Genomic DNA, 27,332 nt, shown 5'->3' with positions numbered 1-27,332 from the left:
TAGAAACAGGGGGATTGCCCAGCGTGTTATGAGCGAGAGAAAGTAGATCTTCTTTTGAGAGACCTTGGCTAATTGGTATGCCGGCGTCTTCGAGAACTTTAGATATACTTTCCGAAGACCACTGAGCCCATGGAGAAGTCCGGCACTGTATACGCGAACTTTGGCGAGCGGTAATAGGAGATGGCAGGACGAATTCGTCGTCAGAATCAGAATAATCGCAAAGAGATTGCGAGTCTTGATACATGTTTGGTCGGCAACAGAACGCGAGCAACAGTGAAGCGTTCAGCATCTGCAAACTCAGACAAGTGTAAGCACAGGTCCTTTATACTTCTATTATTAGAACGTGATTGGACAATTGAGAGGTAATAAGTGACGCTAACAATTGAGTCTTCCCGGCAGAACTTATGCTAAAGCTTCCATTTGTATTAACTTAATCAGGTCAGGAGAGTAAATCATGTAATTAAAGGTTATTTTATGCATTTTATGTAAGCTAAATAGAAAGTCCCATCAGAGTTGAATGTGGAGTTATATTTGATGTTTAAAAGTTTCTGTTGTGCTAAAGTTTATATGGTTAGCATTGTGCTAAAGGCCAAAGACTGTGGTCTGGTTGCGGACGGCTACATGATGTTATATATAGTGCAGTTTGATTCTCACAGCACACAGTCTTTACGATAACGCCGACACAGACACAAATAACTTCTTGCTGATGCTGTGCTAACTAGAGAAACACTATAGGTATTTCCACTTAATAATGTCAGTGTATTAATATGAGATGGAAGTGAATGAACTAGCAATGTTTTTATTAAACTCCTTCTGTTCATCCACGATCAAGCTCTTTTATTTCTCTGAATCAGATCAGTCAGATTATGAAATCATTCTGTATGTTTATTTTCCACATCTGGAGTTATTTCAACATTTCTGATTCTGTTCTTTAACTTCATTCTGTTGGGTTTGGTTGATTAAATCTCTGCTTTGCTTTTTTATAAGATCTCAACATGTAAAGTCACATGTGGTTTCTTCACAAGAACTATTCAGAAATGTGATTGGAGAAATTAAGTTAAAATCAAGATGAAATGTTATCTTGACAACTTTTTTACTGGGTTTCACTGATTAGATTTGAAATCACAAATTTCAGGTTCTATTTATATTGTATTTATATTGCATATAATCATAATAAATACTGAAGCTGGTTTAAAATCAATCTGCCTTTGATGAGCTCATAAACTCTTTTGATTTCTATGTTTATTGCGATTTAAACAAAGATGTGTCAAAAATAATTACAGACACTTTTTAGTAATGTGACTTAAAAATGCTACATCTTGTTAGTTTGTCTTTTTTTAAAGGTATTTAGGAAGGAACTGTTGACCCTCTCTGAAAAGCTTCCTGTTCTTTCTTTGTTAAAGTGTTGTAGTTTCCTGGTGTGTCAGTAGAGCTGCTGTCTGTCTGTCAGTGAACACGCTGCATGAGACTCTGTCTGACTCTCTTCTGCTGGGATTGGACTCTTCTGGAAACTGGACTTCAGAGAAATGATGCTGATCTTTGGACTGATGCTGCTGCTGCAAACTGCTGCATGTGAGTCACTTTCACACCAAACTCACGCTGCTGATCAATATCTCAAATAAAAATAAAACAATAAAAATATTGTTTAAAAGATGTCGTCAGTTGTCTAATACGTTATCAGGTCTTAGCAGTGTGTATTGGTGGAATATTATAATATGTCAGATGGAAGTGTTTAGTTACAGTAAAACAGCATCTGTGTAAAATCAAAATAATAGTTTTTATAATTATTGTCTGTGTATAGTCTTAATACAACAGCTTTTGTACCTTTAAACACATAACATTAAGTGATAAAAATGCATTACCTTTTAAAGGATTTTTTTAAAAATGTTCCTTGAAGTTCACTTATAATGTTAATAAAGCTTTTTTTTTTTTACACAACACACACACACACACACACACACACTTATACAAATGTGTGTGTGTGTGTGTGTGTGTGTGTGTGTGAGTGAAAATGATTCTTTTCAACCCTCGTTCTAACCCTCTGTCTAAAATGACCTGTTTTAAGGGGCGGCTTCTTTAAGGCTTGTCAGTAATTGTTCTCTGTTATGATTGGCTAACATCATTGCATAGGAAACAGTATCAACGCCCCCTCACGAGTCGCACTGTGAGTGTTTTGACAATATAAACCTGTCATTTACACACAAAACCTTATTTAAACATTAACTTGCCGTTTCTGATGCAGCTGCAGTATCGTGTCGTCTTTCAACAAATGTTTCTTTGAAAACTCTCCATTAGCTACATTGTGCCTCCTTTACAAAAAATAAAAATAAAAATTAATAAAAATGCTCCGAACAAACATCTGCTTGTTTTTACGTTGGGATCCTTCTGATGCCTGTACAAAGTCATGAATTACTGTTACTGTATCCAGTGTAGGCAAGACAGCATCAGTTATTATAATGCGCTCTGTTTGACGAGACGCTCACATTCAGCATTAACAAGTTTCAGCTCATAAGCGACTGATTGCCAGTGGGCGGGGCCTATGGTGAGATGATGACTATTCGTCGATGTCTTGCTCTGGAGGCGGTTTTTTTAACAAATGTTTGTGATGTCACGTGGCACCTCAGATCTATACGAGCTGTTTTTGAGCTTGATTAAATGCTTTGTTTATAATGAGGAGGATGTTTTTAGCTATGAAACTTGCAGGATGTTTTAATGGTACAACGACCTCTTATATGCTAAAAGATCAAGGCAAGTTTGATTTCTCATGTCATGACAACTTTAATGATTTTTGAAATCTTAGCTAACATTTGATGTTGAAAAAGGTGGATCTATTCCTGTTTTCACTGCATCATGTCATTCTGGTACTGCTCTTGTACATCTCTCTCTCTCTCTAACATCTAACTTCAGGTCTTAAAGATCAAGATATGAATGTTCATCACTTGTTAATTCATTTCTTTGATCTGGATGATTATTAATCTAATGTAATTTGTGTCTGATTTGAAATAATGATGAGAAAGACATTTATATCATCAGATTCACTTTGACTGTATATTGGTGTTAGTACATTTTTACATGATAGTACATTTTTATGCTATAAATCTAGTGTTTTGCAATGTTTTCTGTGAGGGTTGTGTTTAGGGTTTGGGTTAGAAGACAGAAAATATTATTAACTTCATATAAAAAACAATGGAGATCTATCAGAAGACCTCAGTAATGTAGTCAAATAAGCCTGTGTCTTTTTTTTTTTTTTTTTTTTTTTTTTTTTTTTTTTTTTTGGTGTGTGTAAGTTCTGCTGGTTTGATAAATCTGATCCCTGTTTTGTGGATCTGTGGGACACAAACTCAATCTGCTGATGGTGCGAGACACTCGAGAATATGACCTGAGGTTACGTCACAGAATAAATAACACACAAGATGATCCAGTTTGTAGAGTAAAATATGGCAGGATAAAGGAATGTGATCTTTATAATAACAGAACTGAAGTGAACATCATTAATGGGACTGTGATAATAAAGCGTGTGATCAGAGCAGATTCTGGGAATTACAGATTAAGACTCGTTGACTCAGACGGCACAGAAACATCTAGAGATCTTCAAGTGATTGTTGAAGGTACAGAAACTTTCTCATCAGACTCATTCCAGTCTCATGTTCTCCAAAGATCTCACTCTCATGCAGATGAATCAGTTTGAATCTCTGGGAAGGTTTTTATTCCTGTAGCACACAGTAAACACACTACAGACTCCAGTAATAGTATGAGTAGTGTGGAAAGAACAAGATTCTCCTGTGTTTGTCATGTGACTGTCATGTGCCCCTCCCTCCAGCTCCTATTGGCTCAGTGGAAGTGTCAATCATCTGCTCCTCCAGTGGGGTGATGAGGGTGTTCTGCTCCTCTGAGGGGGATCAGCTCCTCTACAGCTGGACTCTGAATGGAGATCCACTGATGGATGGAAACAGCAGCATTGATCTGGATGAGGGAACTGATGGAGACATCAGCTGCAGCATGAAGAATCACGTCAGTCACACACAGAAGACCATTAGACTAGTCTGTCCTACTGGTGAGCTTCTAATACACGAATTAAGTATTTGCTAGACAACAGAAACAAGAGTGATGCAGAATCTCACAAAACCTGTCAAGAACCTGTCAAAGTCACATCTCACCACAGAATCCCCTTATGACAGAATGCAGTATCTCTGAGGTGTATTTTGGTGAATTCTAATGGTTTTAACTCATAGACTCATTTTTGGTTGATTCCTAAGGAAAGATTATTAATAAAGTGAGGTTAGGGTTCATGGTTTCACTTTTTTTTAATATAAATTTATTTTTTCACTTGTTTCTTGGCTGTTCCTGGCATGGCACTGAAAAACAAACAAACATTTCACAAGTGCATTTTATGATGATAATATGATGATTTTAGTTATTTTATGCACATTTTTAGTTATGTCAGAAATTAGATTTGATGGGTAAATGTCACAATGCAAAAGGGTTTAATGCCCCTAAAAACATTCAATGAAACATGTTTAATATTGCTTACTAATTACAGTTTTGAACTGAAATGTGACCTGGACGTGTCCTTGACAGGTTTCATTAGATTCAGATGAATCGATTCTCTCACTTGGCCACTTAATTCTTCAAAATGATTAATTATCTCTGCAGTAATTAATATTAAGAGAGAAAGCAGGTGATTCTGTGCTGATGTTTTATTACAGGACCAACTACTGCAGCTGTGACCTCTAGTTTGACCTCTACGTCGACACAGACATCAGAATATGATACGAGTTTCTCATCAGCTGGTATGAATGTCACCTACACATCTGCATTTTCTTCCAGGATGTGTGAGTGCTGAACTACAACAAATAATGTAAATTACAATGAAATCTAATGATAATGATGGCAGCGAGGGATCTATAGGCTCTATTATTTGTTTTCTTTCCTGAAATTAAAATACCACAATAAAAAAAAATATGCGATTGGTTTTTAAAAATCCATTTGCTATTGGTTTTTTTTTTTGTTTTTTTTATTGAAATTTAAATAAAAATATGAGATTGGTTTTTAAAAATCCATTTCGACTACATAAGCGGAGCAAAGGAATCAATGTGGAACTCATCAAAATGTTTAAAGGTGCCATGTGTAAAAATTGAGGTAAAAATATCCAAAAAATGACCTTACACGCATCAAAATAATGAGAAGAAATAAGGGCGATGATGTCATTAAAAAAAATGTCAAGTTATAGTGCTGCAGAGATATCAACCTTAATTAGCATTAGCATTACTAGCCACGGCCCGACAGTTGTCGTAATACCAGTTTCGGCCATGGGAGGCGATATGCGGGCAACATAACCACCAGCCAACCTGCAATACATGAATAACTCTGAATGATTGTGGGATTTATTTTACATAATGTCAATCGTGTGGAAGGTACAGCCCACTACTTCATTTCAGTTCAGGGAAGAGAGCGGAAGTATGGCTGAAGCCCTTGGCAAGAGACACCTACCACCACCACCCGCTACAGGGAAATAACCGCGCTCGGAATCACAAATCAAATCCGATAAGAAAAGGAGTCGAACCAGAGTAAACATCGGCACTGCTTTCCATCGCTGGAGACAACTGATGGACTTGAAAGAAATGAGCTTCGACTCCGAACTGGCAACATTTCTTTGGATTGGTAAGTAAGATGCTGTTAGTATTTCGCTAGAAGTTTGTTTTATATTTTTTGCGTATTTTTTTCGGGAAGTTATAACATAAAAATGTATCGAAGGCTGTTCGATAAACGTGCTAATGTTAGCGATGGCTAACCATAGCTGCGTTTGATAGTAAGCTAGCTATAACTTACCCACAGATCCGATCCGGTTTTCACCTGTTATCTACCAAAGCCCGTCTCTACCAAGCTGATGCTAAAATGTAACATTACCTAAGAAGCTTGAAATGTCTTCGATGATAATGAACCCGAGAGAGAGAGAGAGAGAGAGAGAGAGCGCCCCGGCCGCGCGCGCGCACTCACTCACTATATTCAGAGCGGTCAAGTTTTTGAAAGCGTGTGAAAAGAGTCAATTGCGTGTCTCACGGTGAATGCTTGAGCTCTGGTTACGTTGGTTGGTGCTAGCTTGGCCAACATCAGCTGTCTGATGTTGACCAATGATGTTGACAGAATGCTGTCTTTCAAATTAATTTAATTCAAATAAATGTGTATATACAATTCAAAATGTAATATGAACAAAACGAATATGAACATATTCACTGGTAAAGGTGAAGGGGAGTAGCTTGAAGATGTCATGTTTCAAAATCACTTGACATCACCCAACGTGCCTCTGGAGGCAAAACGTCCTTTAGGCTTCGGCTATGGCTCTAGGGTTGTTGTGAAGGTAGGGGCGGAGCATAGAGACTATGCCGTTTTTCTCGTTTGTTACTCTAGAGTAGACCAATTCACTTTATTGAGGCATACTGCCCCCATCTGGTATGGAATGTGGAGTATGGCTTGATTTTTTTGCCAGACATTACACATGGCTCCTTTAAATACAACTACTCAAACCAGAACTACTTCTGATCAAACCTGCCAGATCTTACAAGTTCAAAGATGCACTGAATCCGGTAAAATGCATTTACAGGGATACTTCACCCAAAAATGAAAATGACCCCATGATTTACTCACCCTCCTAGCTTTATAGTGCTTTCTTCTTTCAGACGAATCCAGTCAGAGTTATATTAAAAATGTGCTGGCTCTTCCAAGCTTTATAACAGCAGTGAATGCAATGAAGCATTAGTCCAATAGAAGTCCAATAAACTGTGTCCATCCATCATAAAAAGTGCTCCACACAGCTCCGGGGGGTGAATAAAGGCCTCCTGAAGCGAATCGATGCATTTGTGTAAGAATAATATCCATATTCAAAACTTAATAAGCCGTAATCTTTTGCTTACTGTCATACGTGTGTTCACGAGAGAGTGGCATTCCAGAGGATGATGAAGGATGTACACTAAAAAAATCCAATTAACAAAATGTTGGAAAGGCAAGTTGAGCTAATTTTATTGCTTGAGCTTAGTGAAGAGGACATATTATATTAAGTCTACACAATTATATTTGAAAAAACATTGAATGAATGGTTATTTTCAAATCCAGTAAACAATTAGCTATGCTAATGTTGACTAAACTAATAAAAACAAATCCAGCCAATACTGAGATCATTCTGCATGTGCACCACCTTGAGTGACTTCACAGGAGAAACAGCAGCGCCATTTTGTCAAGTTCACGAGTCGTGCAAGTGACACAGTGCTGACAAAGCTTCAACCCTATGCACTGCGTGCATAATTACATTTCACTGCTGGTCATTTTGAGTTGATATTAGAAGTGTTTTATAAGTCGTGTGTCCGAAGAAAATTCATATTTAGGCTATGTTAAATGTATGTCAAGTTCACGCGTCAGGTAAGTGGAACTGAATTTGTACTTCGACTGAATTTATCAATACTTGTATATTAAAAAAAGGTGTAAATGTATTATTTAAAATGTATGTATTTATACACAAACGTACAACATATATAAAAACATTGAATAAGCTTTGTATGAATATGTCTGAGGGAAAATTAGCTGTTTAAGTGAAGGGAATGTGGTCTTTCTTCTCGTTTAATCCCATAAAACATTTAATGTCAAAAGTGTGTTGCTATAATGAATTTTAGGGTTAATTTTGGTGTCTCTCTTTTAGAATCCAGGCATATTTTGATATTATTTTAATGCTGTTTAAGGTAGACTTATAATATGAAATGTGCACAGTGCCGGCCCTAGTGTTTTGGGGGCCCTATTTTTCTCCAAATGGGGCCCCATACCTACAGTTTTCACCTAACCACCCGAATCCCACTACCCCCCCAATGTACATCTTACATGGACACCTAATTGTAAAGTTTTACCAATTTGTTTTACTCAAAATATTTATCTTTCAAGATATGGATAGGAAAATATATTTGGGTAGTTGACAAATATGCAGTAAAAAACACTTTTTTGTAAAACACTATTCTGGCCCTTCTATTAATTAAAGTTGTCTCTTGAGTTTAAAATCATGATATGCTGTCACACCAGAGGACAGAGTTTTCAGTGACATAATGTATCAAGTTCATATGCTTTTAGAAATATATGGATGAAAAAAAAAATGATTGCCAATTACTAAAATAGACACTTGTAAAATTATGCCTGAGGCATTTATTAACAATTGTATGCTTTTCTTTTTTATTTATAAAAGTTGTAATTTATTGAACATCATTGAAACATTCTCACCATAGGACAATTTTAAGATTTTGCTCAAAAAAATTTAAAATAATAATAATAATTCTATTAACAAAGCAGTTTTTATAAACAATGAGACCATGTAAGACAAAAAAATTTAGATGACCATATTATTATTATTATTTTTTTATCTTGTGTGAAAATGCCATGTCATGTCAACAACCCATTTATGCAAACTTTTAGAACTAAATGTAACGGGTGCGTTAGGGCCCGCTTAGCAGGGGAAATTAATGTTACTTCGGAAGACTTAAGGAGGAAAGGATCTTGGTCCCCCACCTCAGTGCTTTGAGTCTCAATGTACTTTGTTGTAGAATATACTAAAGGGACCAGAGAGTGTGGCTTCAGTTAAGTCTACAAATACTTGTATTAATTTGGTGGCCACCTGAAGTGTAAGAGATATGTGAGGCGATTTAACAATACCAATTCACATTCCCACCACCCCAGTACCTAACAGAGCAAGTGAGATGCCCTACTCCAAGGTAAGTTCAACAATGATAATATTCTTGAGATTTACTTTTACATTTAATCAGATTAATTATCTCCTTTTGAAATTTCTTTCTTTTTTCTTTTTTTTCTTTTGCAGAGCAGGATAAAGAAGATCAGAACAATACATGAAAAATGTAAAAGACTAATAAAACAATGTTACTCAAGTTGTCACTATTATCTTTACCCGTGGTGCACCACCAACTGTTTAACCAAAAAACTTGTGTTCACCTCTGGCAGGGTAATAATAAAAAAAAAAAAAACAAAAAAAAACTAGCAAATGGCCATAAAAAGACCCTGGAATTTCCTGAAACAAAATGGCGCAGCTCTGCCACAGCACGCACTGACTCAGACTTGTCTGGGAGTAAAAAAACAATAAGGAAGTTTCCCAAAAGCAAAACCGATCTTAGGCAATGGACAGTCTCTACAAAAACGCAAAAATACTCAGAGAGAGTGAGAGCGAAAAATAAAAAAACACTGTGGAAAAAAAACTCACTTCTAGTTCATTTACATCTTCTCGCGCACTAACAAGTGCACTTGATTGACAAGCAGGAAGAAATTAACGTCTCTCAGTCCAAAGCACAGCTCATTAATGACTCGGGCACACAGAAAAAAACTCTCAAAAATGCATATAGTTCGAAAGATGCAGTGACGAAGCTGATCTCTGTGTACTACTCTGGATGGACCCCCCCCTTTTCAGGTTTTGACAGTGAATACAGGTATGTCTGAATGATTTTGCTTTAACTACAATATAGGGTGTTTGTTCCACAACTTGTCTTGAATCTTATTTCGGCCCCTATGTTTGTGCTTGAGTAACAACATACGGTCACCAGGCCTCACAAGCGCTCCAGCAGACTTGCGGTCATACACCCTCTTTCGTCCTCTTCGATGTCTCGATTGACCTGCATTTGCAACCTCCATGGCATTTATTAGTCGGCTGTGGTGACCCTTCACCCAATCATCCAAGTTATCTGCATCGCTCTCCTCCAAATCCTTTCCACCCAGGAATCTAACATCTAATGTGAGGTGCGCATCTCTTCCGAACATCAAATAAAAGGGAGAATAGCCAGTGGATGAGTGAACGTGATTGTTGTATGCCATCACTAGCTCTGGCAAGTGAGTTTTCCAGTCTTTCTTCTTCTTCAGGTGTCAATGTTTCTCAGTATATCATGCATTGTACGGTTGAACCTCTCACATTGAGAGTTTCCTTGAGGATGGTAGGGATTTGTACAGCTCTTCCCGACACTGTACACTCTACAGAGTTCCTGACCACTTGTGATTCAAAACATCTTCCCTGATCTGAGTGCAGACGAGCTGGACACCATAGTAGAGGAAACCAATGCTTGAATAAGGGCTTTTGCAGTGGTACTCACTGTTTGGTTCTTGGTTGGAACAGCAACTGTAAATATTAAAAAAATAAAATGTTAAATTCAATTTATGCATTTTAGCAGACGCTTTTATCCAAAGCGACTTACAGTGCCATTCAGGTATCAATTTTTACCTATCAAGTGTGTTTCCCGGGGAAATCGAACCCCCACCTTGCGCTTCGTAACGCAATGCTCTACCACTTGAGCTACAGGAGCACAAAAAATCGTGAAAATGGTAAAATCGTGTGAACATGTCAATTCTGAAATCAAATTAATTTTAATAATGGAGTGCAACTGTAACTATTGTTTCCCCTGCCAGATGGTGATAAAAACAGTGAAAGTGTGTTTACATTATAGAATTGCATTATTTTACATTATAGACTACATTATTCCTGTAGTAATACTTTGAGGCGTCAGTGAGCGTTCTCATCATCCTCATGAATCTGAGGTTTGAGGAATCATGATTTCTGATGATCACCGTATCAGAGCATGGCAGTCCACTTGCAGTCTTTGGCGACTTCAACATCCATCTGGAGAAGCCTTACGCTGCAGAATTCCATTTACTCCTAAATTAATTTGATCTCAAATGGCTTACCACCACAAGCACTCACAAATTAGGCAACCTGCTTGACTTAATTTACTCATGCAGTTGTATTGCAGACAACATTTTGGTAAAGCCCCTCCACATCTCTGATAACTTCTTTATAATATTCAACCTTCATCCTGCTACCTGTGTGCCACCAACTCCACTACTGCTTTTAGGTGAAACCTACGCTCCCTTTCACCCTCCCATCTTTCCCCTGTAGTGTCATCCCTTTCTTCCCTCACCTATTTCTCATCTCTGGATGTGAAGGCAGCAACTGACACTTTATGCTCCTCTTTAACCTCTTGTCTAGACGATGTATCTCCTCTCTCCTCCAGGCCAGCACGTGCTACCCCTTCTAACACCTGGCTATCTGATGTTCTTCATGAACATCGGTCCAAACTCAGGGCAGAGGAGAGAAAATGGCACAAATCAAAAGATCCATCGGACCTGAATATGTATCAGTCTCTGCTTTCTTCTTTCTCTGTTAAGTCCGTTCTACCAACTCTTCATATTTCCACAACAAGATAGACATGCTTCAGACACACTTAATCTCTTCATAACATTCAGTTCCCTCCTCTGTCCCCCTCCACCACCTCTTTAACTGCTGATGATTTTGCTGCATTCTTCACAGACCAAACTAAAACCATCAGCAGTCAGTTCTCAGCTCCACACACACAGGAACTCAAACCAACCACATCCACTGCTAAAACTCCCATCTTCTCCTTCTGTCCCTTCACTGAGGCAGAAGTATCAAAACCTCTCCTCTCTAGCCATCCTACAACCCTCTGCCCTCTAGACTCAATCCCCTCACACCTTCTCCAAGCAATCTCTCCTACACTCTTACAAGCACTCACACATTTCATCAATACATCTCTCCTCACTGGCATTTTCCCCACCGCATTCAAGCAGGCTCGAGTAACCCCACTGTCCAATAAGCCTACATTAAACACTTCACTTGTAGATAGCCACAGACCTTTCTGCCTCCTTCCATTAATAGCAAAAATAAATAAATAAATAAATAACCACCTGAACCAGTTGTTTTCAACCAGGTATCATATTTCATTCACAGAATAACCAACTGTACATTAACCAGTCAGGTTTCAGAAGTGGCCATTTAACTGAGACTGCATTACTGTTAGTTATTGAAGCCTTGCAGATAGCAAAAGCTGATTCCAAATCATCGGTTCTCATTCTGCTGGATCTATCTGCCGCTTTTGACACTGTGAATCATCAGATCCTCCTGTCCACCCTCTTATTACTGGGCATTAGAGGGATCCCACTTCGCTGGTTTGAATCCTATTTCATCTGTCTTTCAGGGTGGCCTGGGGAGGAGAGGTATCCAAAGCACATCAGCTGGTCATTGAGGTTCCTCAGGGATCAGTTCTCGGACCCCTCCTTTTCCCCATATACAATACTTCACTGGGACCCATCATTCAGGCACATGGTTTCTCCTACCATTGCTATGCTGATGACATACAGCACTAGCTCTCAGTTCAACCAGATGATCCAATGGTACCCGCGCAGATCTCAGACTGCATAGCGGACATCTAATGTGTTTGTGTTGTTCAGATTGTTCAGTTGTAACCTAACTTTCTGATGCAACATAAAGATTGAGGGATCACAGAGACTGATTAATTTCAGTGAGCCATGTGTATTAGCCTGTTAACCTGCACCTAGACGCCGGCATCCTCAAATCCCCTTGTTTGCACGTGTCAATATTTACGAATAGTTTAAATAAAACGGGACAAATGAATCTTGACAAACTATATATTATTATAAAGATCTAAGCCTCAAGCATCAATGACAGATCGCTGTTTTTCAATGGAAGGCTTATAAAGAATGTATTTGCTAAATTTGTTTAAGCAGTACACATCAAAATATGAAGAATGAAAACGCAGTACATACAAGATTCGTCGTAATAATGAGTCATAAACACATCCACAGCTGTAAATCCCGATTTAGTTAGAAAGGTGAGGGTCCACTGAATGACATCTCATGGAGCACGTTTAGTCCAACGAAGCAGGACAGCATTGTTTGTGTCTGTTATGGAATAACTCACGCTCAGAAACTGCGTCTTGGTAGTAAAAAAACGGCATGGTTTTGTAGCATACAGTGTCACAAACAGAATGAGATGATACACAATAAATAAATAAATAAATAAATAAATAAAGTGAAAGATAGGCGGAAGATTGTTTATTTGAATTCTGGCGCTCTCTCGTGACGGCTCGTGACGCGCGCTCTGACGCACCTGTCATCTGATGGAGTTAACGAAATTTACGAAAAAATAAAGCATCAACAAGTGTTGACATTTCTCAACATCACAGCAGTAATGACTTTATGAACTACTTTACTTCTAAAGTCGATACTATTAGAGATAAAATTGTAACCATGCAGCCATCTTTCTACAGTATCACATCAGACAGTGCACTATAGATCCCCTGAGGAGCAGTTCCACTCATTCTCTACTATAGGAGAGGAAGAATTGTATAAACTTGTTAAATCATCTAAACCAACAACATATATGTTAGACCCCTATTCCATCTAAGCTCCTAAAAGAGGTGGTTCCAGACGTCATAGATCCTCTTCTTACTATTATTAATTCCTCATTGTTATTAGGGTATGTCCCAAAATCCTTCAAACTGGCTGTTATTAAGCCTCTCATCAAAAAACCACAACTTGACCCCAAAGAACTAGTTAATTATAGACCGATCTCGAATCTCCCTTTTCTTTCAAAGATACTAGAAAAGGTAGTATCCTCACAATTATATTCCTTCTTAGAGAAAAATGGCATCTGTGAGGATTTCCAGTCAGGATTTAGACCGTATCATAGTACTGAGACTGCTCTCCTTAGAGTTACAAAATGACCTGCTCTTATCATCTGATCGTGGTTGTATCTCTCTATTAGTGCTATTGGATCTTAGTGCTGCGTTCGACACTATTGACCACACTATTCTTTTGCATAGACTAGAATACTTTGTTGGCATTAATGGAGTGCATTAGCATGGTTTAAATCGTACTTATATGAACCGCCATCAATTCGTAGCAGTGAATGAAGAGGTATCATATCGTTCACAAAGTGCAGTATGGAGAACCGCAAGGCTCAGTACTAGGGCCGTTACTCTTCACGCTTTACATGTTACCCTTGGGAGATATCATCATGAACACGGTGTTAGCTTTCACTGTCTCCCGGTAAAAACGGGAGTGTTGACAGATATGCTTATGATACTCAGCTCTATATTTCATACCAATTTGAAAAAATAACAGAATGGTTATTTGTTATTGATAAATTGTGTGAAGAGTGATTTGTTAATTATAGGGCCTAAAAGCTCTGCATGTATGACCTAGAACGCTGTCTAAGCCTTGATGGCTGCTCTGTCAATTCTTCGTCATCAGTCAGGAACCTAGGTGTGCTATTTGATAGCAACCTTTCCTTAGAAAGCCACGTTTCTAGCATTTTTAAAACTGCATTTTTCCATCTCAAAAATATATCTAAATTACGGCCAATGCTCTCAATGTCAAATGCAGAAATGTTAATCCATGCGTTTATGACCTCAAGGTTAGACTATTGTAATGCTCTATTGGGTGGTTGTTCTGCACGCTTAGTAAACAAACTCCAGTTAGTCCAAATGCAGCACTAGAGTTCTTACTTGAACCAGGAAGTATGATCATATTAGCCCGGTCCTGTCAACACTGCACTGGCTCCCCTATCAAACATTGTATAGATTTTAAAATCTTGCTTATTACTTATAAAGCCCTGAATGGTTTAGCACCTCAGTATTTGAACGAGCTCTTGTTACATTATAGTCCTCCGCGTCTGCTCCGTTCTCAAAACTCTGGCAGTTTGATAATACCTAGAATATCAAAGTCAACTGCGGGTGGCAGATCCTTCTCCTATTTAGCGCCCAAACTCTGGAATAACCTACCTAACATTGTTCGGGAGGGTAGACACACTCTTTCAGTTTAAATCTAGATTAAAGACCCATCTCTTTAACCTGGCTTACACATAACATACTAATACACTTCTAATATCCAAATCCGTTAAAGGATTTTTTAGGCTGCATTAATTAGGTCAACAGGAAACGGGAACACTTCCCATAATTCCCGATGTACTTGCTACATCGTTAGAAGAATGGCATCTACGCTCATATTAGTCTGTTTTCTCTCTTATTCCGAGGTCACCGTGGCCACCAGATCCAGTCTGTATCCAAGTCAGATGGTCACTGCAGTCACCTGGATCCAGTATGTATCCAGCCCAGATGGTGGATTAGCACCTAGAAAGGACCTCTACAGCCCTGAAAGACAGCGGAGACCAGGACTAGAGCCCCAGAGACAGATCCCCTGTAAAGACCTTGTCTCAGACGACCACCGGGACAAGACCACAGGAAACAGGTGATTCTTCTGCACAATCTGACTTTGCTGCAGCCTGGAATTGAACTGTTGATTTTGTCTGGTCAGAGGAGAACTGGCCCCCCAACTGAGCCTGGTTTCTCCCAGTTTTTTTTCTCCATTCTCTCACTGATGGAGTTTGGTTCCTTGCCGCTGTCGCCTCTGGCTTGCTTAGTTGGGGACACTTCTTTACATATCTTTGACTTGATTGCAAATTATTGCACAGATACCATTTAAACTGAACTGAGCTGCATGATGACATCAATGAATTCAATGATGAACTGCCTTTATCTATCATTTTGTATTATTGACACACTGTTTTCCTAATTAATGTTGTTCAGTTGCTTTGACGCAATCTTTTTTGTTTAAAGCGCTATATAAATAAACATGACTTGACTTGACTATATGAACAGAGTGTGATTTATTGACTTTATGGTGCATTTATATGATTACCATCTCTATAACTGGCCATCAGCACATCAGCACGTATATTCATTTTAATTCATTGTAAATGCTGCATTTCTAGAAATCTCAGGATGTTCTGTAATTGGCATACAAAGTTAAATATTTTTTTTTTTCTTACTCAAATTATTCTTATTGTATTTTTCTATTGCTCAAATAAATCAAATAAATAAATCAAGTTTCTGTCTAGTGTTTTATAACTGAAAAAAAATATGCAGTGGTATGTCTAATGACTAAAATAGTTTGTAGAACCCTTCAAAACAGTTGGTAAATATTTTTTATATTTGTGGGGGTGGGGGGGACTAGACATAGTCTCAGAAAAATGGTTGCAGGAATCTCATTTTTCATGGTATCTCCTTAAGTTTTAAAAATGGAACTCATTAGACATTTTACTTTTAACCCATTAATTTTCTAGATTGCACCAGGGCTGATTTTATGTATTTTTATATTAAATTTAAAAAAAAATCAGTGTGGTAAAAAGAATTTCAAGGCACTTCAGTGTCTATAACTTTTAATATTTTTGAGCATTATCAACTATGGTTGATAAAAAGTACAGTACAAAGGGTCTTCTTTCCAAAGACACCAAAATTATGTGTGTAACACACTGAAGTAAGGAACGGTTACAAAATTTTAAGTTAGGTAGGGCACTTTCAGCTGTGAGTACCATAATGGGGGGGGGGGGTGCTGGCTAACAGGTTAAAGAAATACTGTGAGCCACACATTCACATCGACAAGTCCAAACATTAGCATATAAAGTCTTCTAGAGCTGAGGAAACATCAATTAAGTCCACCAAGTCCATCAGTTCATAGATATGACCATAAGTTGCATTTTGTCACAGTGAAATCAGTCTTTAAAGTGGAAAATATGAGACCACCAGTCCTTAAATGAAGCAAGGAAGAATCTGAATCAGCAAACGATTCATCCGTTTGTTGATCATAGAATAAGATGAGCAGATGAAAAAAATTTGCCTCTTTTTGTCTGGGTCCTGTTTACATCTGTTCTGTTTCCTCTCTCATACAACCCTCTGCATTTAAACAAACATTTAATCAACATGTGTTTAGTGTTAACCCCTAACAGAAACCATATATACAAACTCTAAATACATACAAAACAATGCCTTACTTACATTTGAGAGCAAGAACAAACTGTTCCTCAAATCAGGGCACCAACAAAGGACAGCAAAGGTGAAGACATTCCATGTACTTAGCACAATACTTCCTGCCTAATGGTATTTTTTTATTTGATATTAAGTTTATTTTGTATTTCTGCTCTTGCTTTTTTAACTTTTCTCTTTTGGTTTCAGTTAATTTCGCTTTATTCAAAGTTTTTATCCATTCAAAACTGTTCCTCCTGATCCGTGTCTCAGTTTTGTGGTATCTGGTGTTTTGCTGTTTATGTTTTGTGGCTTCAATCTTCTGCTTCAGAGTATTGTTGTTGTTGTTGTTTTTAGATAAAAGATTAAAAAAAATTGTTTATTATTATACTTTTTTCTTATATATATATATATACGACGAACACAGAGGTGAGACATGTCTCCAGAAGACTCGGCTAACAGTTCTCTGCGTTTTCTCCAGACAGCAGCATGTGACCGCCAGCCCTCACAGGACACGGACTTCACGGACCCACACAGCACTGCACCTTAGAGGAGAAGAGAAGGCACTGAGCACCGGAAACCCCTCACATTGGCTATTTCCCCTTCATGTCTGTCAATAAAAATCCACCCTTCGGGGACCTTACCTTGATCCTCGTGTCGTGTGCTTCACCTCGTCACAATACTATATATATATCTTGCCAAATTTTGATAAACAAACTATTGTTTCAGAAATGTGAATAGAGACAGTATTAAAGTAGTTCTGTGCACTCTTTAGAAGTGTTTTGTAACTGAGAAGTTATTCTTCTTGTTACATATTTTTCCTAGTTTCAGTCTTGTTTTGTGTGTATTTAAAAAAATAACTGTTGAGCTTCTCTGAAAAGCTTCCTGTTATTTTTTTGTTAAAGTGGTGTAGTTTCCTGATGTGTCAGTAGAGCTGCTGTCTGCGTGAGACTCGATCTGACTCTCTTCTGCTGGGATTGAGCTCTTCTGGAAACTGGACTTTAGAGAAATGATGCTGATCTTTGGACTGATGCTGCTGCTGCAAACTGCTGCATGTGAGTCACTTTCACATCAAACTCATCTTATCATGCTGAATCAATTACATTACAGTCAATCTTCTTGACTGTGTGTGTTAGTGGATTATTATAATATTTCAGTGTTTACTTCACAGTAGAAGAGAGACTGTTTAAGACCCATGAAATCAAAATGATAGTTTCTATAGTCTTTATGTAGTCTTTTTAGTCCAATTTCAGTGGATAGTTGTACATGTGCATTTGTTGCTGATGTAAAGCAATCCACACTTCTCAAAGATGCTCCGTCCCAATTCAATAAATAAAGATTAAAATTTAAAATTAAAATTCCAATTAAGGCCTCTAACATTAGCTTGCTCTATTCTTTTCCTATTCTATCTTTTTATTTATTATATGATTTAATTGCTACATGTACTGCATTAAGCTAACTGAGACTTGTTATAGCACTTACATATCATTGCTATTTTGATTGCTTCCATTGTCCTCATTTGTAAGTCGCTTTGGATAAAAGCATCTGCTAAATGACTAACTGTAAATGTAAATTCGCCTACTTAACTATGCCCTAAAATTATGTGCACATTTTGTGATGAAAAAGGTATCTACATAATTTAGAGTGTGTAGCAGAATAGTAGACAAGGTTTGGGACAAACAAGTTCATCACAGTTGCATCTTTAACAGACACTCTGTTGATTAGTTACATGTATCCTGTCAACCCTTAAACCATATCTTAATATAAATAGGGTCAGTCACAATACCCATACATGCAGTCTTTGCACTTTACCTCTTGTTTACTTGCATGAAATATGTCCTGCATTTTGCAAAAGTGTTCAAGTTGGTGTGAAAACCACAAGTGTGTGTATGTGTAGTACTTTTAACCAATGACACACACTTCCAACACAGGGTTGCAAAATGGTAATTTTTTTTCAATAACTTTATTTAATGCACAGATCCGATTTTTTGACCCGTCTGTTTATATTCACTTTAGACACGACTGGTATCCGATATCTGTGTTTACATAATTCCCGGCCAAAATGATAGCCAGTGATCGCTTTACTATGCACATGGTAATTTTATTAAGGGGCAACTGTGGCCTAATGGTTAGAGAATTGGACTTGTAACTAGAAGGTTGTAGGTTTGAGTCTCGGTGCTGGCAGGATTTGTAGGTGGATGGGGAATGAATGAACAGCGCTCTCTTCCACCCTCAATACCCATGGCTGAAGTGTCCTTGAGCAAGGCACTGAACCCCCAGTTGCTCCCCGGGCGCTGGATATAGCTGCCCACTGCTCCGGGTGTGTGTTCACAGTGTGTTCACTTCTCACTGCTGTGTGGATGGGTTAAATGCAGAGCACCAATTCCGAATATGGGTTACCTTTTTGGCAAATGTCACGACTTTCCCTTTCACTTATTTGCCAGCATGGACAACAGCTCTCATGGATGCACCACAAAATCTGACTGAATGGATACATGATGGAAAATAACAGTAATTTTCATTTGTTAGGCTGTTTTATCTACAGCTCATCAGAAGTAGAATGCGTTACTGAAATAAAGTAGCGCCAAGATGATATTTATTTAAATGACTTTGAATGAATTAACAAGAGAGAGAGAGAGAGAGAGAGAGAGAGAGAGTGTGAAGCTTGCAAGTGAAACAAGTGAAAGTTATCACGTCATTGGGATACAACTATTTGAATCTGAACATTTTTAAATCTGGAATCTGAGGGTGAAAAAAAATCTAAATATTGAGAAAATCGCCTTTTAAAGTTTTAAAGTCCTCAGCAATGCATAAGAAAAAAAAATAATGTGATAGAGAATTTAAATTTTGAGTAAGTAGCATTTTAGATTTTTTGAGTATTACTAATTATAATGATAATACATTTTTTTATATATTTACAGTAGGATATTTACAAAATATCTTCAAGGAACATGATCTTTACTTAATATAAACCATAATCTCTAGCTTCCACTCACTGTCATACGTGTGTTCATGAGAGAGTGGCGTTCCAGCGGAGGATGAAGGATGCAGGCGAACGCGGTGATGAATGTAGAAACGCATTGAGAAAATCGCCTTTTAAAGTTTTAAAGTCCTCAGCAATGCATAAGAAAAAAAAATAAGAGAGAGCAAAACAAATAAATATATTTTGATTAGTAATTTTGATTTTAGGAGGGTTTTGATTTGATTTTCCTGTGCCAAAGTAAGGAAACTTTGCTTTCTTTGCTCCTACAAACACAAATTGTTTCTCGCGAGACTAGCATATTCTCACCGGAGCTTACACTACACCGGTGTCCTACGTCATCCGCTGGATGATCATACATATGATATAAGAGATTCATTTCACAGTGTAGACAGCTTCATTAATTATAGCAGGAGTTATTTTGTAAATGCAAAAGTGAAAAAAAAGTGAAAGAGACATACAGCCAAGTATGGTGACCCATACTCAGAATTCATGCTCTGCATTTAACCCATCCAAAGTGCACACACACAGCAGTGAACACACACTCACAGTGAACACACACCCGGAGCAGTGGGTATCATTTATGCTGCGGTGTCCGGGGAGCAGTTGGGGGTTCGGTACCTTGCTCAAGGGCACCTCAGTCGCAGTATTGCCGGCCCGAGACTCAAACCCACAACTTTAGGGTTAGGAGTCAAACTCTCTCACCACTAGGCCACGACTTCCCCCTAAATGCTTAAACATGCTCTAAACTATAGTCAATGATAATATCAGATTCATAATATTTGTTCTTTGCTTGCTTTCTGTATTATTCGCTGTTTGAATAACTGTGTATTTAGTAACTTTAGTAAAACTTTAGTAAACATTTGTAAATTAGTAACTTAGAATGTTTTTGTCATATTGTGATCATGTTAAACACAAATTCAGTCATATTAAGATATTTTATGACATGACCCTCATATCTGGTAGGCTAAATGTGCTGATAGATTACACTAACATTAGGCTTCTTTTAGTTTAGCCCTGCAGTTTGTTCTCCCTCCGCATTCTCACTAATGTATATCAGTATTTATATAGTTTAATAGTAGACATCTACATCCTGCAACAGAGCCAATTACCAGGTGTTCACCCTGTTTGTTCCTGATTGTAGTTCATTATGTCTGTATATTTTGGTACATTACATGTGTGTGATTTGTTCTTCAGGTCTGGAAGTACAATGCAGTTTTAATCAGTCTGAACCCTGTTACGCAGCTCTGGAACACAAACTCAATCTGCTGATGGAGCGGGACACTCGAGAATATGAGCTGAAGATAATAAAGAGAATAAACAACACACACGATGATCCAATTTGTAGAGTAAAGAATGGCAGGATAAGGGAATGTGATCTTTATAATAACAGACCTGAAGTGAACGTCATTAATGGGACTGTGATAATAAAGCGTGTGATCAGAGCAGATTCTGGGAATTACAGATTAACACTCACTGACTCAGACGGCACAGACACATCTAGAGATCTTCAAGTGATTGTTGAAGGTACAGAAACTTTCTCATCAGACTCATTCCAGTCTCATGTTCTCAAAAGATCTCACTCTCATGCAGATGAATCAGTTGAATCTCTGGGAAGGTTTTTATTCCTGTAGCACACAGTAAACACACTACAGACTCCAGTAATAGTATGAGTAGTGTGGAAGAACAAGATTCTCCTGTGTTTGTCATGTGACTGTCATGTGTCCCTCCCTCCAGCTCCTGTTGGCTCAGTGGAAGTGTCAATCATCTGCTCCTCCAGTGGGGTGATGAGGGTGTTCTGCTCCTCTGAGGGGGATCAGCTCCTCTACAGCTGGACTCTGAATGGAGATCCACTGATGGATGGAAACAGCAGCATTGATCTGGATGAGGGAACTGATGGAGACATCAGCTGCAGCGTGAAGAACCACGTCAGTCACACACAGAAGAACATTAGACTACTCTGTCCTACTGGTGAGCTTCTAATACATGAATGAAGTATTTGCTAGACAAAAGAAACAAGAGTGATGCAGAATCTCACAAAACCTGTCAAGAATCTGTCAGTCACATCTCACCACAGAATCCTCTTATGACAGAATGCAGTATCTCTGAGGTGTATTTTGGTGGATTATGATGGGTTTAAATCTTCTAGGACTCTAGGACCCTCTAGGACCTGGTTCATCGTCTCACTTTTATTTTATTTTTTAATGAAAAATATACTTCAAAACCTTTTAATTTTCATTTATTGTTTATATGTAGTTTATTTATTTACTTATTTACTATTTTTCTCTTGTTTCTCGGTGTCTCAGTCACTGGCGTGGCACTTAATTATAAACAACAAACAAAAATTTCAGCCCCCACCCAAAAAAACAAAAAAAAAAACATATTTTGCATAAAGACAATAAGGACTATTTTACAGCCATTCATTTTATTTGCATGGCTGTTTTCATGGCAATTAAAGACATTTGTACTCCCTAAACTCGCTTTACTGTAATGTTTTTGAATGTAGGTTTTTTTTTTTTTGAATGTGTGGGGGGCGGGGGTGGGGGGGGGGGGGGGGCGGGGGGGGGGGGGGGGTTGCGGTTATTGCCATCATTTACAGTGATATTTTGTTACTTTGTTCTTATTACTTTAATTGCCTACAATCATTTTTTATTTGATGCAATATGATATATTTGTCTCAGGTACATTCTATGATGATTTTAGTTATTTTATACATATTATGATTAACAGGTTTTTGCATTAACGTGTTGAGAATTTCTCATTTTATTTTATTTTTTTAAATTTTTTGCCTTTTCCTCATATGTCAGAAATTAAATTTAAGGGGTTAAATGTCACAATGCAAAGGGGTTTAATGCCCCTAAAAACAATCATTACAATTTTGAACTGAAATGTGACCTGGACGTGTCCCAAAATCAAAAGAAATTATATTTTGCATAAAGAAAATAAGGACTATTTTACAACCATTCATTTTATTTGCATTTCTATTTTTATGACAATTAAAAACATTTGTACACCCAAAGATATTTTCTTTACTGTAATGTTTAAAAAAATAATAAAAAATTAAAAATTTAGAAAGGGTTTAATGCCCCTAAAAACATTCCATCAAAAACAGGCTGAATATTACTTACTAATTACAGTTTTGAACTGAAATGTGACCTGGACGTGTCCTTGACAGGTTTCATGAGATTCAGACGAATCGATTCTCTCAATTGGTCACTTAATTCTTCAAAATTATTAGTTCTGCAGTAATTAATATTAAGAGAGAAAGCAGGTGATTCTGTGCTGATGTTTTATTACAGGACCAACTACTGCAGCTGTGACCTCTAGTTTGACCTCTACGTCGACACAGACATCAGAATATGATACGAGTTTCTCATCAGCTGGTATGAATGTCACCTAAACAAATGCATTTTCTTCCAGGATGTGTGAGTGCTGAGCTACAACAAATAATGTTAATTACAATGAAATCTAATAATAATGATGGCAGCGAGGTATCTATAGGCTCTATTATTTTTTTCTGTTCCTTCTTTTCAATGAAAAACAACAATTGTCACTTATTGTCCTTTTCTGAAGTTGGCGACCCTAGTGGCAACTTCAGAAAAGGAAAATAAGTGACAATTGTAGTTGCTAAAGTTGTTCTATTCTTGTTGCTGATGCAGTTGATATGAATCAATTTTTCAAAGCAGTTTTGGAATTTGTTTTAAGTGACCTTGTGTTTTTTCTTTCATAGTTTTAGAATTCTCTCTGATTGCTTTGGGCTGCGTTGCTCTGATCCTGATTCTGCTGTTCATCACCATATGTTACGTTTACAAGAAGAAGCAGCTCAAGTCAACACAAGGTCAGTGTTTAAATCTCTAGTTCATATACTAACTGTTGAAGGTTCAAATGTAGTATTATTTTGTAGCTTATGTGTTATATATTCAGCACAGATTTGTTTTGCCATTGCACTCTCTTACAGACAGTTTCAGAGACAATTACACCAAAAGCCAAAGTAGAAACATTATAGATGTGATGAAGATGATCTGAGCCAGTTTTGGTGGAGATTTGACAAATTTTCTGGGGTTAAAATTGGTGCAAAAAGGCAATATTACTCCTCAAGCATCATGACAATTATTAATAAAGCTGTTATGATTCACAAAAGTGTTTGTGTTTTCAGATTGTTAGTTGGTTAAATAATAAAAATACTCCCAAACATTTAAATGTTTAGTATTCTTTTGACACTGCATTTTAATCAGAATCATAAATAGCTTTATTACCAGATATGTTTACAGATATGAGGAATTTGTTTTGAGCATTTATTTATACATTTTAATATAATTTATAACACTATATACCATAATAATATATTACAAATTAATCAGTTAACCAGTTAGTTAATTGTGAAAATAAATTGCCAATTGTAAATGTGCAGACATGCACGCCTTGTTTACCATTGATTGGAATTCATTAACATATACATTTAACTATGTAATCTGAGGTTTAATGAAGCATTTGTGAATTTTTGGGAAGGAGCTTTCTATTTGCAAATTACTCAGAATTTACTCGTTTAAGCATTTTATGAATGAGATCCAATAAATCAAAGATTGGTGAATATATGACCTCACTTACTGTATTCTTTCCTTGCTTTTTCTCAATGTGTTACATGAAAACAGTTTGATATGTGAAAAACGTTTGATCAGCATGATCTGTTATGAGGATAGTTTTGAAGGCAATACTTTAATGACTGAAATATGAGATTGTATTTGATCTGTTGCTAATGTCAGTGTTTTTTCCATCAGCCGCTGCTGGAGATACAGAGCTCATATACGCTGATATCTCTCATGAGAAAAAGAGTGAAAAGAAGAATACAGGTAAGAAACTCAAAGAAGTTGCAGTTACGCAATGTAGATGTTGTTAACATTAACAATTTGAGAACAAAGTATAACAATAATTTGCACAGTTTGACTGACTTTGTGATCATTAGATTTAATCACCATTGGTACACCACAAAAGTGACAGACATATTACTTCTTCAGATGACATTTTCTGGTGAAACTTATTATTTTGGACATACTTCCAAGACTTAGTATCTGTAATTCTAGAAAAACAGTAAATGTTGGTTTGGTGACTGACAGCCACACATACACCTCAAAACATTAGATTAATCCATGCTGAGGAGACGTGCCGATGCACAACTCGCATAAAGAAGACAATTCTGCAAATAACTGCAATTGCAGGTTTCAAACACAGATGGTGACAAAGAGGCAAAACTTATGTAATGCAGCTTCATACATCATCAATGTTTTTGGTCTTGGGTCATAAACTAAATTTCCTTGTTGAAAAATACAGCATATGTTGGTTAGGTATGTTAAGAAGCATGGCAACTGGTTTGAGCTGGTTTAAACTGGTCCTGAGCTGGTTATGAGCTTACAGTTAAGGACAATTAAGAAATTATAGATATTGGTTGAAACTTGTCATATTGTCTCTACTAAACTCTACAGCCTTGAAAAGCATAACAAGCGATGTTCGACTTTGGAAACTATAGTTCTCTCCTTAAATATGAAGAGGTCAAACAACAGATTAATGATTTACTCCAGATTTCAGAAAAAGCTTATGGACATAACTATAATATAAGTCAGACACTGAAGTGAGTTGCTGTTTTTGTTTCTTCTGAAGAAGATTCATTCACTTGTTTATCAATGATCCACACAGAGAAACTTTGGTCAAGTCACCTTTATTTATATAGCGCATTAAACAAAACAGATTGTGTCAACGCAACACAACAACATTAATTAGGAAAACAGTGTTTCAATAATGCAAAATGACAGTTAAAGGCAGTTTATCATTGAATTCAGTGATGTCATCATGCAGCTCAGTTCAGTTTAAATAGTATCTGTTCAATCATTTGCAATCAAGTCAAAGATATCGCTGTAAATTAAGTGTATCCAACTAAGCAAGCCAGAGGCGACAGCGGCAAGGAACCAAACCTCCATCGGTGACAGAATGGAGAAAAAACCATGGGAGAAACCAGGCTCAGTCTGGGGGTCAGTTCTCCTCTGGCCAGACGATATTTCCAGGCTGCAGCAAAGTCAGATTGTGCAGAAGAATCATCTGTTTCCTGTGGTCTTGTCCCGGTGGTCGTCTGAGACAAGGTCTTTACAGGGGATCTGTCTCTGGGGCTCTAGTTGTCCTGGTCTCCGCTGTCTTTCAGGGCTGTAGAGGTCCTTTCTAGGTGCTGATCCACCATCTGGGCTGGGCTCATCTAATCTCAGTTTGGAAGTGACTTTTCTTTATGTTTTAAAGATGTTTTCTTTGGATTGTTTGACTACTCAAAAAAGAATATAGGAAATTGAAATACTTAAAAAAGTACTTAATTTGTGTTTGCTGCAAGCTAAATGTCACATACATAAATATCTGGCTCCAAATCTCTTTTCTTTATTCAAAGTTGAACTAGACAAGATGAAGCAATCTTTAACAGACATCTTGCAGATGCATCTGTGTGCTAACGGGGAAGTGAACTATTTCGCATATGCTATGCTGCAATATAATGATTTTCTAATGTATAATATGATCAAAGATTGTGTAAATGTATAACATTTTAACTTTAAGCTGCTCAAATGAATGAGATGAAAGATTTGTGCATTTTATTGAATAAAAGTGAGAGTTGTTAAAATGATCTGATCTTCCATCGCTATTTTAACTTATACTGGATTTGATCTTTTTATCATTATTGTTTGCTACTTTCTCAGTGAATTAGTTTCACTCCTGAAAAGCTTTGTTTGTCAGTTAGCAGTTTTGTTAAAGCTGCTATTCCTGCAGCAGACTGACAGTGACTAACAGACAATTTCTCGTCTTGTCATTGTTTCTCTGCAGAATATTTCCCTGATGCTGATGTGGAATACTCCGCGGTCCAACTGCAGACAGAGAAGGGAAGAGGAGAAGGCAGAGGAGGAAAAGGAGGAGAAGGAGGAGGTGGAAGAGAAGGAGAAGGAGGAGGAAGATAAGTAGAAGGAAGAGGAGAAGGTGGAAGAGGAGGAGGAGGAGGTGGAAGAGAAGGAGGAGGAAGAGGAGGAGGAGGTGGAAGAGAAGGAGGTGGAAGAGGAGGAGGAAGAGGAGGAGGAAGAGAAGGAGGCGGAAGAGGAGGAGGAGGAGGTTGAAGAGAAGTAGCAGGAAGAGAAGGTGGAGGAAGAGAAGGAGGAGGAAGAGAAGGAGGTGGAAGAGGAGGAGGTGGAAGAGGAGGAGGAGGAAGAGAAGGAGGTGGAAGAGGAGGAGGAAGATGAGGAGGTGGAAGAGGAGGAGGAGGAGGAGGAGGAGGAGGAGGAGGTGGAAGAGAAGGAGAAGGAAGAGGAGGAGGAAGAGGAGGAGGAGGAAGAGGAGAAGGTGGGACAGAAGGAGGAGGAAGATGAGGAGGTGGAAGAGGAGGAGGAGGAGGTGGAAGAGAAGGAGGTGGAAGAGGAGGAGGAGGAAGAGGAGTAGGAAGAGAAGGAGGCAGAACAGAAGAGGGAGGAGGAGGAGGTGGAAGAGAAGTAGCAGGAAGAGAAGGAGGAGGAAGAAGAGGAGGTGGAAGAGAAGGAGGAGGAAGAGCAGGAGGAGGAAGAGAAGGAGGTGGAAGAGGAGGAGGAGGAGGTGGAAGAGGAGGAGGTGGAAGAGGAAGGAGATGGAAGAGGAGGAGGTGGAAGAGAAGGAGGAGGAAGAGGAGGAGGTGGAAGAGACAGAGGAGAAAGAGAAGG

General features: G+C 37.9%; 1 protein-coding gene across 1 annotated transcript; it reads left to right on the top strand.

Moving 5' to 3' along the window:
* The first annotated feature begins 3,343 nt into the window (after nucleotides 1-3,343).
* On the top strand, nucleotides 3,344-26,606 carry LOC109107132. Its single transcript, XM_042770562.1, has 9 exons — nucleotides 3,344-3,608; nucleotides 3,821-4,054; nucleotides 4,707-4,832; nucleotides 20,821-21,150; nucleotides 21,361-21,594; nucleotides 22,923-23,006; nucleotides 23,354-23,461; nucleotides 24,402-24,473; nucleotides 26,476-26,606. Exons 1-9 carry the CDS (start codon nucleotides 3,353-3,355, stop codon nucleotides 26,604-26,606), a joined length of 1,575 nt encoding a protein of 524 aa, XP_042626496.1. The 5' UTR covers nucleotides 3,344-3,352.
* The last annotated feature ends 726 nt before the right edge of the window (nucleotides 26,607-27,332 follow it).

This window comes from Cyprinus carpio, chromosome A14 (genome assembly GCF_018340385.1).
Source record: "Cyprinus carpio isolate SPL01 chromosome A14, ASM1834038v1, whole genome shotgun sequence".
Lineage (NCBI taxonomy): Eukaryota > Metazoa > Chordata > Actinopteri > Cypriniformes > Cyprinidae > Cyprinus > Cyprinus carpio.
This window is presented reverse-complemented; position numbering and strand designations above follow the sequence as displayed.

Excerpts from the sequence above, each read along its gene's own strand:
- LOC109107132 (XM_042770562.1), top strand. The coding sequence starts at position 3,353 with ATGGTGCGAGACACTCGAGAATATGACCTGAGGTTACGTCACAGAATA. Across the intron at positions 3,609-3,820 it reads TCTTCAAGTGATTGTTGAAG|CTCCTATTGGCTCAGTGGAA; the intron begins GTACAGAAACTT and ends CCCTCCCTCCAG. Across the intron at positions 23,007-23,353 it reads TACGAGTTTCTCATCAGCTG|TTTTAGAATTCTCTCTGATT; the intron begins GTATGAATGTCA and ends TTTCTTTCATAG.